This window comes from Labrus mixtus, chromosome 16 (genome assembly GCF_963584025.1).
Source record: "Labrus mixtus chromosome 16, fLabMix1.1, whole genome shotgun sequence".
Classification (NCBI taxonomy): Eukaryota; Metazoa; Chordata; class Actinopteri; order Labriformes; family Labridae; genus Labrus; species Labrus mixtus.
The window spans coordinates 9,431,686-9,448,305 of NC_083627.1; the positions used below are offsets into that span (position 1 = coordinate 9,431,686).

General features: G+C 40.8%; 1 protein-coding gene across 1 annotated transcript; it reads left to right on the plus strand.

Annotated features, from left to right (window-relative positions):
- The first annotated feature begins 2,807 nt into the window (after positions 1-2,807).
- On the plus strand, positions 2,808-13,804 carry LOC132991503 (protein lin-28 homolog A-like). Its single transcript, XM_061060287.1, has 4 exons — positions 2,808-2,817; positions 3,434-3,603; positions 7,572-7,750; positions 13,213-13,804. The coding sequence occupies exons 1-4, from the start codon at positions 2,808-2,810 to the stop codon at positions 13,439-13,441; spliced, it is 588 nt and encodes a 195-aa protein (XP_060916270.1). The 3' UTR covers positions 13,442-13,804.
- Positions 13,805-16,620: the final 2,816 nt, after the last annotated feature.

Here is a 16,620-nt window from a genome sequence, read left to right on the forward strand (position 1 = left end):
ATTTCTACTTTTTTCTATACAGTCTATACTATACCTTTTATGTCCGTATAATAGGAATTACATTAGTTCTGTTTGCTTTGCGGCCATCTGGTGATGTGTACATCCCAGCTGTGTAATACACAGGTCCATACAGGAGACAATAAGACGACTGAGATAAAATACAGACATTTCACAGATACTATAAACATATAACAATCAACCACAACAACCACTAGATATACAACATCTGATGAAATTCATATTTTTAATTCTTCTTGATAGCAGCCAAAGCCACGATTGCTTCAAACCTTGTCATGTTGCTTCAACAGACTTTTGACAAACAAACAAGGCTTTGGAGTGTCATTGTTTTCTGTTTTCCCCCCGCGGTGGTCCACAGCAGCCTTCAGTGCCCAGAGGCTTGTTGTGGGAGGGATATCTGTCACAACATGGCAGCACATTATAGATTTGTTATTGATCCGCTGTATTGATTTATTTCCCTGTGGAGTGGAGGTGAAAGGTGAGCTGACAGGCTCCCCATGGGGCTGCTGCTTATTGCTCCCCCCCCCCCACCCCCCCCCATGCAACACATACGGGTCCGGGCAGTTAGTACCAAGGAGTGTTTAAAACCACCACGTCAACACAAACACAACATAAATGCTGTACTTTTAACGGTGCTGTAATATTCCCAATTGAGGCACACTCTCTAAAAAAGTGACGTCACCGCCGCCATAGTGAGCGTGTTTTTGTGTTTGTGTTTTTACTTAGTGATGAGGACTGAATGAGCGTGTGCCGTGCTTTGTTCTCACAATCCCTTATGGGTGACCCGGGTCACCTTAGGGTGGTCTCTGCTGTTGTGCAGCAGCCGGTGGGCTTTTCCATTTCCACGGTCTTTCAGAGAGCCTCCTGCTGCACCATTAAACGCATGAATGGAGGGAGTCATTTGGTTTTTATTTGGCTAAACCTCACACACACACGCACACACACACACACACATGCACACACACACACACACACACACACACACACACACACACACACACACACACACACACACACACACACACAGGAAAAAAATGCACATACACATGCAAAATATGAAGACATTCAGCTTCACTTGCAAACAGGAAGTCAGAAAAGCTGCTGGCTTCAGGTCATTCACTCAGCTGTGAGTGTGCACGTGTGTGTGTGTGAGTGTGTGTATGCGTCGGCGTGTTCGTGTGGCATTACAGGAAGCTGCATGACTCAGCAGTAATGAGAGCAGGTTTGTGGTCCACTACAGCAGCTTGAGCGGGGTTATTTACCTATTAATGAGTGTGAGTGAATGACTCAAACAGGCCACCGTATGTTTTTTCTTATTCCCACTTTAACAAGTGGACATGATTCACCTCAGCAAAGAGACAATGCAAGAAGCGTTACTCTATCTGTAACCAATATGATACGCCCTGAAGAGATCAGGTAGAGGGAGAAAAACACCTGGTGTCTAAATGTCAACTACTAATCTGTGATTATTTAAAAGAAGACAGAAATGAAGCATTGCATTGTTTCCTCTGAGACAGCAGCTTGGTGATCAAAATGATGTCTTAAAGTTTTATACACTGATTTATGGTGGTTTGTTAGATATATGATGCTATTTTTATGAATCAAACCACATTACTTTAATAAATAAACACATGTTTACCCCTGGGTAAGCGATGAAACAGCACTAAAATGCTCTGATCACAAGGTATTGGTGCAGCAGAGATCCTTCCATATCCTGCTTTCTCCTGCTCCTCTAAGTTTTGTTTGCCTGTTGGATTGGATTTTTTTCTCTACCGGACTATATAAATGAACAGTTTGAACGGTAACACCTGAAGAAGATGTCTGATCCAAATGTTGTGATTGTGATGAATAAAACCTTTTTGAGGCATTTGAGCGAGCTTTTCTGCTTCCTCAGTCTGCTGCTTTGGCACTGCCCTGCACTTAAGTGACGTGCGTAAACTTACCTTTTTATATATTTATTTGTCGTAGTTTATCATTTTCTTCTCACAAATTGGTTGACATTGGTTCTTTTTATTTCATGTCTGATTGTGGCACCATCAAATGATCCCTTCATTTCTCATTTTTTACAATCATTTGACCAAAAACATCCCCTGATCTTACTTCTGTTCTTCTCTTTAAAGTCTCAAAATGTGAGAGTGTGCAGATTTTACTGCAAAATGTATTAAAGGAAATACATTACATACTGTGGTTCTTTTAAATATTTGCAGTTCTGTGTGGCATTGAGGGTTTTTATCTGAGGTATAACTGCAGAATGCCTTACATATAAGCCTGCTAGTGTGTGTGTGTGTGTGTGTTGCTGTGTGTTTGTGTGACGTGCGTGAGAGAGTGTGTGTGTGTGTGTGTGTGTGTGTGGAGAGTGGCAGTGGGCGGAGTTATCTCCCTTTGCTCTTGGGTGCAAGTATCGTCCAAAGCTCTGATTGGTTATTTTATCACTTGTTTAGGCTCCCTATCTGATTGGTCATGTGTGATTAATCCGTTATTGGAAATCGCGTCACCTTGACCGAAAAGGTGATCTCGTGTGTGTGTGTGTGTGTGTGTGTTTGTGTGTACGTGTTTGCGTGCATGCGTGCGTTCATTGGGGGTTACTGGAGGTAGGAGGTCACTGGGGTTCGATCCTCTGCATATTGTGAAGACGTGAGCAGGAAGAGGACACAACGCTTTCTTTCTCCAGGAGGATTTTAACTGTCACACAGGGAGAGCTCGTGCACGGGATGTTCAGCATGCAAGCATCTCATTTAATCTGATATTTTGTGCAGTTTTTGCAGGAGGCTGTGTGGACACCTCGCACCATGGCAGAAGGTATGAAAAGCTCCTCTGCAGACGCTTTGAGAGAGAGAGAGAGAGAGAGAAGGTTGCATATAAAAGAGGAAGGACTGGCTTTTCTTCCTCTTGATTTGTCTTTTCTCCCCTCTCTGAGGGAGGCTGGGTGTTATTTATTCAGAAACATGTCCTGTGGATATCTGGGGGAAGGTGTGTTTTTGTTGATGTGGAGGTGGGATGGAGGTGTGAGGGGACACTTTAAAGCAGCGGAGAGCGGAGGGGATGGGCTCTGCTTCGAACCAGAGCTTCACAGGTAGACAACAAACAAGCGACGAGGAAGGAAAACAACTTTTATGCTGTTTTAACTTGTTAAAGGTTTCTGAAAAATCGCTATCAAAAATTATTACCTTTTTTATTTTTTTTTGACAAAGGGAATTTTGAGAAAAGAATCAAGAAAATTGTGGTTAAACTGACAACATATACATGATTTACGAGTTAAATGTATATATCATATTTGATGCGAAACAATGAGTAGAATGCTTAGTTGTGATTTTCAATTTCATTGCTTTTTGGTTTTCTTGGTCCTTTACGCAGCGCAACTGATTGATCCAGCATTGACCATCACTATCTCTCTGTGTCTGTGTGTGTTGTCCAGGAGGATGGGTGCAGGGAGAGGAGGAGGAGGAGGAGGGGGAGGAGGAGGTTGTGGCCCGGGGCAGCGGGGTCTGTAAGTGGTTCAACGTGCGGATGGGCTTCGGCTTCCTCTCCATGAGCAGCAGGGACGGAGCTCCGCTGGAGGAGCCGCTCGACGTGTTCGTGCACCAGGTGAGACTCTGCTGCTGCTGCCAGGTTCGATTTAATGAGGACGCCCAAAGAAATGTAACAAAAGTGTGTACTGTTTGATAGACCTATTCCTGCACATCATTGGGCTTATCTGAGTTTAAACAAGTGCGGTGCCATTACCGTGAAGACTGAGTGCGTCTGAACTCTTCTCAAAGTAAAAAAAAAAGTGTCATGCAATGGATCACTATATTATGCACAACTTGTAACATGTAAATATGAACAAATAGGCCTTTTGTATAGTGTAGTGACTCTGAATGTGAAAAAGTTTCTTCTTAAAAACAAACGTTCAAAACTTTTGCAAATATTACAGATTATGCTGTCTGCAGTCTGAACGGTAATAGATGACAAAATGACAATAAATGATTGCATTGTTAGTTACTTTAGTCCTAAAATATTCTGACCTCCTCTTGATAAAAAGTGAATAAAGTAGATCTACTTACAAGTGTTCCTGGAGCCTTTTGACGTCTTCTAGCGTTTCCTCTCCACGCACCCATGGTACCTGGTGAAGTTTGAAAACCCAACCAAACCTTCTAAAAAGTGCACGTAAAATACTCTTAGATGACCACAGGCTGAATGCTTTATGTGTATTCAAATGACGGCTGTTCATGCACTACTTTAACCTGCAGAAATATGATCAGGTTTACACGTAAACATATATTTCTTTGCATGCCACATTCAGTCAAGAAAAACCTAAAAAGATATTTACAGGGTGGTTAGCGCTCTAACTTTTCTATTTTAAGAGGTTAGAGGCTAATGCAGAGGAAACAAGGCTCACTCCTTTAACCCCCCCCCCCCCCCCTCCCATCCAGCTCTGCTTCCTGTTATAAAGTCATTAAAGCTTTATGGAGCCCACCCAACCCTCAGTTTTCTGTCCCACCTCCCATGTGAAGTGTTTTGGGAGAAGAACCTCTCAGGTTACTGGTTGCAGCGTCGCTGTAAATCATCAGATGAAAGAGGAGGGATGAAGGCGCTGTGCACACGAGTTTCGGGACTTTGTTGAATCAGATGGGAAGCTTATAGCATATCTGAAGGCAAAGTGTTTAGAACTGCTTGACCTGACATCATCAGCCTCCTGCAAATTGTTGATGCAGATTTGACCTGCTGCACCGATATCTCTCAAAGATGTCCGTGTCAATGCCTCTCTAATTATGCTCACTGATTCATTTGAGTTCTCATGGTGTTGCATTCATTGACATTCATGGTTGACAGAAGTAGATCTACGTGGGATTTAAAAAGGTCACTGAAGACAGGTTTAACCCCGCCTCTTTTAAAAACTAGCAGTGCATATAAGGAGGGTTTAAAGAGGTTTCACAATCAGCGAAATGATGTCAAAACGCATCGTTAAAAGTTATATATTTTCTAATATATCCAAAGAGTGACGAGTGTGCTGATGAGAATGCAAATTAGGAACACTTCACTCAATGTGGTGAAGGCGGTAAAGCACGGAACAGGGCATAGTGCCCGGTTCTTGTTGCACAAAAATGATCTGATCGGATTGGAGATACCAGATTGGATAAAATCTTTAAAATCAGTTGTTCAAAGTAATTTTGTCTCCATACACGGGGCGTGACAAAACCGCTAGGTCCATCCACGCCCCGGAAATATGTCTCTCTCATACATTTTGCTTTGATCTGAGAACAGCTTCAGGCACTTATATAATCTGAAGTAACAAGAAGACGTTCATTAAAGGGATACTTCACCCATTTGCATTGAGCTTTGTATCATTGGAAACCTGGTAGTATTTTTGAATGGTCGTGCATCCCGTCCTCATTTTCCCCTGAGATGGGAAATCTTTGTATTTCTAAGTCTGAAAAGGAGCTTCCGATGACGCAAAATGACGATTTTTGCATCACTGGAAGCTGTTGCGGTTAGCGGGGTGAAACTACAACGCTAGTTCCTCATATTTTCGACCACTGAAGCTACAGACCAATCACAGATCAGTGGGTGGGAACTCACTCCCAGAATTGAAACTTAACGTCCGCCATATTGCTTGGAAGCTATGCTAACAGGCTCTATGGAGAAAGCTGATAATGGCGGAAAAATATAAATATAGCGGCGAGATGGCTGCTGCCGACAGGCCGGTCTTGTGTTTTGGCTGCAACACAAGACCGGCCTGTCGGCAGCAACCATCTTGCGGCTATATTGCTATATTGCTGGCAGCCGATGGTGAGGACGAGGAGCCCGGGCCGCCTCGAGCTGGGGCGGCCTGGTAGTGTCGGTGCTCTCACTGTTTGCCTATGGACACAGACATAGAGTCTGTTTTCTGACAGGAATTTCCAAGATCAATTCTGGAAGAAATCTCGGTATCAGTTGAGGAAATGGCCTCATGTGTTGAAGTAAATATGTCTGTGAATGTTTTTATTACTATATTTCTACTGCTACATTGTATATTTTGGAGAAACTGTAACGATCGAATTTCCCTCTGGGATTAATAAAGTATTTCTGATTCTGATTCTGAAGTAGAGGACCTTAGTGGGAGTGGCCTGCGGTGCTGTGCATTCTGGGATTTGGTGTCGTTCATCCACATGAGCCAAAAAGACACTTTCTGCCTTTTCTCGGCCAAGAGGGCACCAACTTCAAAATGTATTTCACATTTCATCTACACATATGACCCAATGTCAATACAGATTCATGTTTCATGAAGTATCCCTTTAAGATGAGCGTGTGACCGTCACCATGTAAGTGCAGTAAACAGAACTTTCTGTTTGGGTCAGCAGCTCGTCCAGCAGCAGCTGTAATAACCAACCCATGAACATTTAAAGGTTGTTTCTCATTATCTGTGGTTGCTGCATGCTGCCGGACAGTACACATGTATTGTGTCAATGTTGCAGCAATTTTAACAATTTGGTACAAATTGGTAAGTGAGCTCTAGCTGTTCAGAAAAAGTTGTATTTTACATTTTCTTGAAGTGTATAAAGTTATTTAAAAAGAGAAGGGTTTTTTGCTGAGGTGTGACTGTTGGTTATTTCACTCTTCCTTATATTACCACCTCCATTGGAAAGCCAATTAGTCAAGGGATCAATATTGTAGATTTACTCTATTGGGATTCATATATTCTTACCACCTCTTATTTCTGGTAGTTAGGAATTGACTCCTTCCTTGTGCTATTTCTCCATCCTCCTTTGCTAAAAAGAGGGCTTGTTGTTTTAGAGAGCGTGTGTTGACTGCATGTAGATGGTGAGGAGGAAGCAGAAGACGGGGTTTGGGTGAGGATGGTTTGATTTGGTTGGAGACATGAGGGGGACGGGTGTTTAAGAGCGTTGATGTTTCTTAGGGTTGTCCACAGGATTGGATTTGGGTTGGTTAAACTAAAGATTCTCTAATGTTTATTTAAATGTGAAACTTGTGCAGATAATCTACTGTGTGTAGTTTGTTTTCTCGGTAAACGGCACGTTTGTTTTATACGTTAGAAAAATCGGAATAGGCTGATTTCAAACTTTGAGTGTAATCGGCTTCATTCCCTTAACAACTGTGCTTGGCAAATTTCAATTATTTGAGCGATTTTGCTTTTATTGGATAGAACAGATTCAAACCCCAGCCTTCATGGGGCACACGTCGTAGCTGCTATAGGCAGGTGCACCTACGGTATATGCCAATTTTTTAGTTGATATGACAAATATCTTTAGCAAGCACTTGTTTCTGCCTCCATAGTTGAACAATTTGTGTCAACCAAATAAATGCCAGCACCAATTTTCTCTATTTTAGTTCTGTTTTTGGTTTCCAAAAATGCCTCATTTACCAGCTTTGTTCTCTCACCGTGTCTGTCTGCTGTTTGTTGCTGAGCTAGTGATGTAAAGTCGTTTTTCAAGTGTAAGGTGAAGTTTATTCCCTGAGAAAATGTTCAGACCAAGCCCTTTAAAGTCTTACATCAGTCAGCTGGCTAGCACTTTCCTGAGCATGTCTCACTGGACCTGGTAAACCCCTTTCAACTCACTCTCTGTCATCCGCAGAGCAAACTGCACATGGAGGGCTTCCGCAGCCTCCGAGAGGGCGAGCCCGTCGAGTTCACCTTCAAGAAATCATCCAAAGGTCTCGAGTCTTTGCTGGTCACTGGACCGAATGGAGCTCCATGTCTGGGCAGCGAGAGGCGACCGAAGAGCTCTCAGAAGAGACGCTCCAAGAGTGACAGGTAAGTCCAGTTTACTACCGACTTTCAGAGCAGATATTCAGCCCTACACAATGCTCCTTTCACACCTCCTTCATCCCTCAGCTACCCCCTCCCCTCTTTTCTCCACACTTCCCCTGCTGCTCCCGCTCTGTTTTACTGTGAGAGCAGCAGACGACGCTAATAAACTTTTATCTAAAAACAAGATTCTGCCATCAATTTCACGTTACAATATACGTCTCAAAGTTGATTCAGCCTATTTAGAACAAAGAAAATCTTCTCTACAGTTTGGAAAGTCTGTTGGGGACCTCCAACCAGCATTCATCACTGTTGTGTTAGAAATAATCTGGGTTAAACATTGCAAAATGTAAGCAGAAGTTAGCCGAGGTTTTCAACTGTCAATGAGAACTTTAAACATTTTGAGCCACTGCTGTGGTTTAAAGTTTGTCGGCCCTCGGGGGGCCCCTTACTGACCAGGCGCCTGTCTCTCTTCCCCAACGTGGTTTCAGGGAAAACTGTTGGCGGGGGACAGGTTCACTCGTAAAAAAAAAAACATGTTTGAAACATATTTGCACTTCTGGGCAAAACATAAACAAGCTAAATGAAGCGCTGTCCGGTCCATGTGAACACAGAGCTCAGAACAACAAATCCAGACGGAGTTTGACTTCAAGTGGCAATCTTAATGTTACTCTCTTTTCACAATCTTTACTCTTCAGTATATTGACATCGGACATATTTGATTTTTGTCGTTATTATTATCCTCATTAGGAGGATATTTTTGCATTTTTCATTATGTGTGAAATCTTGTTATCCTATGTCGGACAAAAGCTCTTTTTTTCACTTTCTCTAAGAAAAGGTGCTCTTCTGACCGAAGGTTGTCTTTTAGTGCAGCAGATGGCCGAGCTGATCAATAGATTATTTAATCTCTTCGGGTTTTCACAACCCCCCACGCTCCTTTTTTTGTGGGCTTCTGTGTCGAGCACCGTGTAGCTTCATCTCAATTTTGATCATCTCAACACAAATGAAAAGGCTGAAAATGATGAAACCAATAGTACTGACTGTGTTCTGTTTTCCCTCTGAGCTTGTTTAGAGGGTTTAAAGTGAGGTTTTTATTTGAAATGATCTTATAAATATGAGTTTACTTACTTATCATAGCCGTCAGAGAACAAATTAATCCCACACCTACCGTTTTTTTTTAATGTGTTTTGATTGCATGCTAACTTTTTAACCTTCTTTTTTCTTCAGGAGCGTTTGAGTTGAGAGGAAAAGACTTCGATTTGCAGAATTGTGGGCCATTGATGTCTGACAAACTTATTAATGTGAAAGGATTTGATTAGGTCGATCTCCATTAATCATGCAGGGCAGTGATAAAAATAATCCAAAGACTTCCTGTCCTTAAGTACCCACTAAAAGTTTGATTGCATTCACATGTTCCTCAAACATAAAACGTCGTATTCAGAGGGGAAAAAGGATCCTACGCGTTTAACTGATAACAGATGTAGGTGCCTGAAGGAGGTCAGAGGTCGCCATCGCCATAGCAACAATGGGATGTGGTGGGAGGAAGGGCGGCGAGGGAGCAGGGGGGGGTCAGCGTTCAGAGGTCACAGCAGTATTGAAACAAAGGAGCTCCCTCTGCCGCGCTCGTGTCCACGCTGATCAATACTCAGGCCTGGCGGGGGGGATGAGGAGAGGACAGAAGTGGTGGTGGTTAGCCGTGAGGCCTGAATTACATCACCTATAAGCTTGAGAATATGTTTGATATCATTCACTTTTTTACAATTTTCAGGAAAGTCAAAACAACTAAAACAACAATGACTGTATTGTATTGTGTAATGTATGATATATCTTCTTCTTCTTTGTCATAGAGCTCCATTGTCTCACTGTAGCGCTTGCTGAAATCTTCTCTATTTACAACGAACACAACACACTGTGGGCAATGATAACTCATAGCTACTGCCCCAAATAGAGCACCAAGTGTGGATTAATCCACGGCTGAAAATACATCCCTACCCAGACACTGTAAATAAACATGGACGAAGCCTGAGTGGCGTCAACCATTTGCTACTGAAGGGGGTCGCCTTAGTGGAAATGCTGTCTCGAGCCTAACTTTCAGTCAATGTAACACCAGGCTTAGACCTTGAACTGAGGCTGGTTTTAAGCCTCTGGACAAACAGCTACAACACGCCCGCCTGTCAGTCAGTCAGATCAGCCTCACCCCTTATTATGCATAAAGGTCTCTGCACGCTGACTTTGTCTTTTTTTACGTTCTAAATTTTCATTGCTATTATTTTTTTGCAATGAATAGAAAAATAAACTTACTGATTTATTGTGCAAGGTTTTTGTGCATTGGATCAGATTACAGATTTGAAAAAACGCATCCGAAAACAAAACCAGACTCTTATTCTTCATAAAATCAAAACTGATGAGTTATAAAAGAATTAACCCCTTGTATGGTGTGTGTCGGTAAATATTTGAGCTAATCAGACCAATTCCCTTTTTTAGAATCAGGCTGTAAAAATGTTTATTGCTGCTGTAAACATGTTTTTCAAGTGGGTGTGCATGTGACTTCCTGCTCCTCTTCAGCCAGCCTCAAGTGGACACTTGATGAACTGCAGGTTTTTTGCACTTCCCCATTGGCTTCATTTTCTAATGCAGGAGATTGTCGCTTGTTTCTATTCTTGTAAATTGCTTGCTAACAGGTAGCTGCAGTATTTTTCAATTTGGGCGTAATTTTAAATATTTTGGTGTGATTGACTAGGTAGTTTAAGCTGCTTTAAAAAAAAATGTGACATGGTTGGTTTTTAGTAAGAACCAAAGGGCCGCAAACAGAGGAGGTAGTAAGTTGTGAAGTATTAGAGAGATGGACAGAAAGCGACGTAGATGCTTAAAAGCTAACAGTAACGCAGCCATTTAGGCAGATTAGTGATAACGACCTTAGGAGGTTGTTCAGTTTTTCAAGTCACACTTCATGCTTTCCTTCAAAAGATATCTTGTCTAGTTTACCTCGGTGACAAAGAATACAATCATTCTCATGCAGTCTAAGATTTAATATAATCATTTTACAACAGTGTTTCCTCCACTGCTGCTCCACACTCGGTGTATTCACGTCTTTGCCTCCAGATGGAGAGTAAAGGAAAAAAAAAAGCTTGAGCCTGCAGAAAACCAGATTGTCCGTATACATGAAATCAATGTTTTTTTAACTGCCTGTTTAAGTGGCCAGTGTCTCTTTGTGTCACACGGCTCACGCTGGCCTTATTTATCCCGCCCTAATGAATTCACCAACAGGATTTCACTTAGCTACTGATCATTAGCTTTCTCAGCATAGATTTACTGATAAATCCACATCTACCTCCACAATCAAACAGAAGCCATTTGTTTGGAGCTGTAGCAGCTTGTTAAGTCGGGAACAGCTACTTGTGGGGATTTTAGATATGATTCTGCAAAAAATAGAAGGGCTGGTTGATCATTTAACCTGATCACCCTTTGCTTTTTTAATACCTTGATCATATTATTACACATGTATGTTCAACAGATTTGTTGACATTGCACTTAGATGAAGTTTATAACCTGCGTATATGAGCCTTGACAGTTTCACATTTCCATATCAGTCTTGTTTATTAACATATGCAAAAAATCCTGCTGTCACATTCAGATGTTAAACTACTGAGGAGATGTTGATTCATTCAACAGCAATGTAGAGCAGCACATTTTTGAGGGCACACTTTAAAAAACTCAAAATGTTACAAGTCCATTTGTCTAACTTTAGTCCCATTGAAAAGATCAAATCCTGCACACTCCTCTTGCTAGGCATCACCAATTTCTTGGAAAAAAATCACAAAGTTTCAGTCTCTCTGAATCTCTTTTCACCTATTGAAGGCCTCATTCACCTACAAGATAAACATCCTATTTACAAGATACAAAAAGAAAAAAAATCAGTCCTGAATTGAAAAGTGTTGAATTAATGTATTATATCTGAATCAGAACATTACATTTGAAGACACTCAAATGCAATGCATGCTGTATGAGCAGATATTCTTACTTAATACAAACAATAAGGGCCTTATTTTTTTTTTTTTTTACAATTTATGTCTTCAAATAAGTGTAATGGAATGACTGGAAATTAGACCTTTAGATTTGCTAAGATTGTATTATTTTGCAGTGCAGGTGGATTTTGTACCTCTGCAGACCTGGGGTTCAGTCTTTTTTTTTTTTTTTTTTTTTTAATGAAAAGAACAACAAAAAGTGTTTTAGGTTTCTGTCCAAATATTCCTCACCAAATCCCTCCAGGGACAGAGATCAGTTCTGCTAAATCCCCTGACAGCTGCTCAGCACTGGGACTCTGGGTAACGTGGATGCCTGGTGACAGTAAAGCTTGAGTGTGCTGCTCTCTAGTGGTGACATTTAATCATTACACCAAACACAGACAGGGTTTTAATTTCTTTTTGTACTTTTCCAAAAATCTGCCTGAACGTTGAATACTGATATGGTTAGTATTCATCCAATCCTAATGAACGACTTCTATAATATACTTAACACCTAAGCCTAACAAATGAGGTACCATTCACAAAGAACAGGTAACAAGTGTATCTCTTTCTTAGACCTGGGCCCTGATATTTAGGACACAGATACCAAAGAGTACATTAAAACAGATGTCAAAAGTTACCTATAACAGATACTGAAGGGTAACCTAGCTGTTACAGGCAACTTGGAACACGAATGTGTACATCAAAATAAAACTCCACGTGGAACCTTTGAACAGAATCCGAATACCATTTTAAAGATACGACAGACGGGTACTTTAAAATGGACTCTGTAGGGTAACTTGGAAAAAGTTGCCAAACTTGATTGAAAATGCTTGAGAGTCCCTAAAAACAGTTTCACAGTTTCCTTCAACCAGCTCTTACAGGTCCACATAAAAATAAAACATTTAAGTGTACCTTGAAATATTTACTAGAGAGGGTACCTTGAAACTAAATCGATAGAGTTCAGTTGAATAGATGCTAAAAGGAACCTTAAAACAGATTATAAAATATGATTCAAAGATTGTGACACACGTAAATGTACTTTAAACAGACATTAAAGGGTACCTTAAATACACACTGAAGGTTCTTCAAACTGTTTGTAAAGTCTACATCAAATGACACTGAAACAGTTACTAGAGATACCTTAAAACTAAAGCTAAATGAGAACTTAAAGCTAGTCTCTTGAAATAGAGATTGAAGGGACAGATGCTTAACACATGTCACCTTGTGCATGAGTACACTAAAGGGTACCTTCTGTGTAGCATCATACACACAACTGTTTGAGGATATGGTTCAGGATTTACAAAATTAGCAGTTCGATAGATGTTAGATAGTCCACACATCATTGTATTTGGTCAGGATTTGAGTATTGTACCCTCTGTATGTGTGAAGGATAATGATTGAAATGATACCTAACTGATAAAAAACTGAGTTATTTTTTTCTTCTTCTTCTGTTCATTTTAGATGCTACAACTGTGGAGAACCTGGCCACCACGCCAAAGAGTGTCAGCTGCCCCCTCAGCCCAAAAAGTGCCATTGCTGTCAGAGTGTTTCCCACATGGTGGCCAACTGTCCCGTCAAAGCACAGCAGCAGCAGCAGCAGCTCCGTTTGTCTTCAGGCTCTCAGGGAACAGCTTCCTCACGGGGCGACGAGGAAGAGGAGCAAAGCCAGGCCACCTTCTCTGAAAACTGAGACGTTTCCACAGGAACGCCGCTCACAGAAGAGCTTCATCAGGTCTTATTTATCGAGCCAGAAAAAAAGCAGCCGTCCCTTCTTTTAGGATGTGCGCTTACGTCCGCATTGGAAGCTTTTATTTCACTTTATATTGTGTCTGTCTGCCTTGGATAAGTGTCTTGGCTTGAAAAAGAAAACAATCAGACTTACTGTAGATTTAGCCATAAAGTAGCTACAGATATCAAGTCGCTGTTGGGACTGATCTGACCGGTCCTGTGCCTCTCTAAACTTTATACACATTTCAAATACATTTGTAAAATCAACACTAACCCAATTAATACTTTTATTATAAAATCTCAAAATATTAACACCTTTTCTCTCAAAGAAAAGTGGACCTATACACTCGTAATCATTATCAGGCCATATAACATGGTGAGCAATCCAAACTTTGAATGTAAGAAAACAACATACCCTGAGTCTTTCCTTTTATCGGAAACAGTTTTCAGGTAGTGTAGTTAAAGTATAATAACAATATAAGTGCCATGACCTCCACTGACCAATGAGGTTGATACAAGCTGCTTTGAAACACCTCATTGCATGTGAAACAATAACATTTCTGTATACATGCACCATGTGAACATTACTCTACTCCAGCAGGGTGAAGTTTATGTCTTAATAACCGAGTTGCCATTTCACTAGATGAATTTTTATGCAAAGACCAGTATTGATTGTAAGGCAGACTTTATCTGCAAAAACACATTTAATCTAAAGTGAATGTTCACACATATCAGGGATGTTTTACACAATGTTCACTCAGCTGTCGTACTTGAAAGCTGAAGGTGAAACCGAGGGAAAGGGGTTGACTGTAAAGACATAATCTTTTTTATATGAACTATTTATTCAAAGATGTTCTCCCTGAAGGGCAAACTGAACTTTTGACAACTTAGCAGTTTTCTTCTGATCCTGTGCCATTGTTCTGAAATATCTTTGTATCTTCTGAATCTTTTTTTTTTTTTTGTGTTTTACTGCAATGACAAGCACACCTCCTTCAGTGTTTGGTGCATGTACTTTCTCAGTGACCTCAGCCTGTGTGGATTTGACTGAGACTTCATTTCGAACTCAGGGAGAACTTTAGTGACGTAGTTTCTTCTATAGGATGTTTAGATGTTTAACTTATTTACTCTCCAGGGGATTCCTGAAGACTCAGGGCTTTGACTGCCAAATGAGCCAATGTGTTATCAATTAATGGCATCCTTATATGACTTATAAGGACCACTCTTAACACCTTTACCGTAGCTTTTAGCCTAATGTGCATTGCATTTCTTTGTAGTGTTCACTTTCTGCTTTTATATAACCTGTGAATAACTGATCACTGAACAATGTGATATTTAGCATCAACGTGCAGAAACCTTTATTCCCCAACATGAACCACCAACTGCAGAGGAAAGCAGCAGGCGTCTTTTTAGCTGAGTTATTTGGAAAGGGTGAAGTTGCGTTTATGTAGCCTAAACATGCACACCTTGCTTACTCCATGACAACCAAATGGTTTTAGCCATGTGGTAACTCGCTAGATGAGCTAACTAGCTAGCCAATCGGCTAGAGCAGCGTAGCTTTCACTCTCCTTTGACAACAATGAAAACTTTTAAAATTTGGGGAAATAATTTAGGTGGATGAACTGTTTCAATGATATAGGTTGCTAACGTGAAGCCCAAATGTATTTGTTCCTTTCCAACCCAATGAAATCCAACCGGCTATAGCCAGCATACTGATTTATACTTCTGCACCGTAGCAGATACACCCTAGGGTTAGCATAGCCCTGATACCTATACAGAAGCCGACATAGCCTAACAGTCACCTCAGAGACAACCGCAGGCCCTGTGATTGGTCCACTGGGAAGCATCGTATTTCCAGCATTTACAACATTTCTGCTATTGCTGCCTGATTTAAAATTCTGCAGAGGGAAAATCAATTGAATACTTTTTATCAGCTCCAAATCCAACATTATACACTACTATGTTTTATTTCTCCGTAGACAAACAAGCGGAGAATGCAGCTGAACCAGAAACTGGTGGATAACTAGCATAGAAAATCAAACCGCAACTGGTGTTTTTAGGCAGAGTATTGCGGCGCTATTCAGACACATCAATGCACAAGTATATGTAAAGTGCTCATGACAGAGTTGGCAACTATGTCGAAGGCCACTACGACGTAGCTGTAGCATAGATTATACTCAGAAGTATAAACCGGGATCTAAGCTTCAGAATTTTTTTGAATTCAGGCTTTGGGGTCTGTTTTCAGGCATATTCTTTCCATGTAGGCTACATACTTTCCATTTCAGTTTCACAGATGTTTACCATTTCAGCGAAATAATTCTGGATACTGAATTATTTCAAGAAGGTTTTATTGCTTTTTATGTAGCCTAATGATGAGAACCTTTAGCAACAGAGCTAGTTAGCTATATTTGCTACTTAGCTAGCTAACTGAGAACAGTGTGCGTTTAGTTTTCAGCCTTTGTAGTGTCTGTTTATTCAAGGACATTTTTGAATACACTTTTTATTTACTCCACTTGGAAATGGTCCAGCTGTAAATCTTGGAAGAAGGGCTTAATATGACCATGCTGGCTCTGTTAAAAGTGCAAAAAGCCCTTTTACAACATATTTTAGTAACACAACAGAAATGTAAAAGATTAATGTTATGGAGGAGTTGCATGCTGTCGTGACTTTCTGACAAACGCAGCGAATGTATGAAACTTTCAGAAGATGCTAGACAGACCAAGTAAGTTAAGAAATCAAAAACATGCACCAGGTTGCACCAGCGATGCCTGAATACAAATGTAGCCTAGATTGAACGCTAGTTCCAACGCTCTACTTACATTTGATGAGTTGCATCAGCTGAGATAGTTGCAACGAAGGCATTAATTATAACTTAAATCTTATACCTGGCTCCTAGTAAATGTAAATTTATCCGTAAATTCTGTTGTCATGGTTTATCGTTTGAAAAGGTGGGTCAACTAGGAGGATGAGGATGAGCAGAGGGATTACGCTCTCTGGGATATAACATCCCTTAGAAATGTGTCATGACTTTGTAACCTCACTGTTGTTTCCTATGTCACTGTTATTTTACACTAGCTGTAGATTTAGATTGAAGCAGTTGTTATCAGCTAATAATTACACTTTGTGATATTTTATTTAGATGTT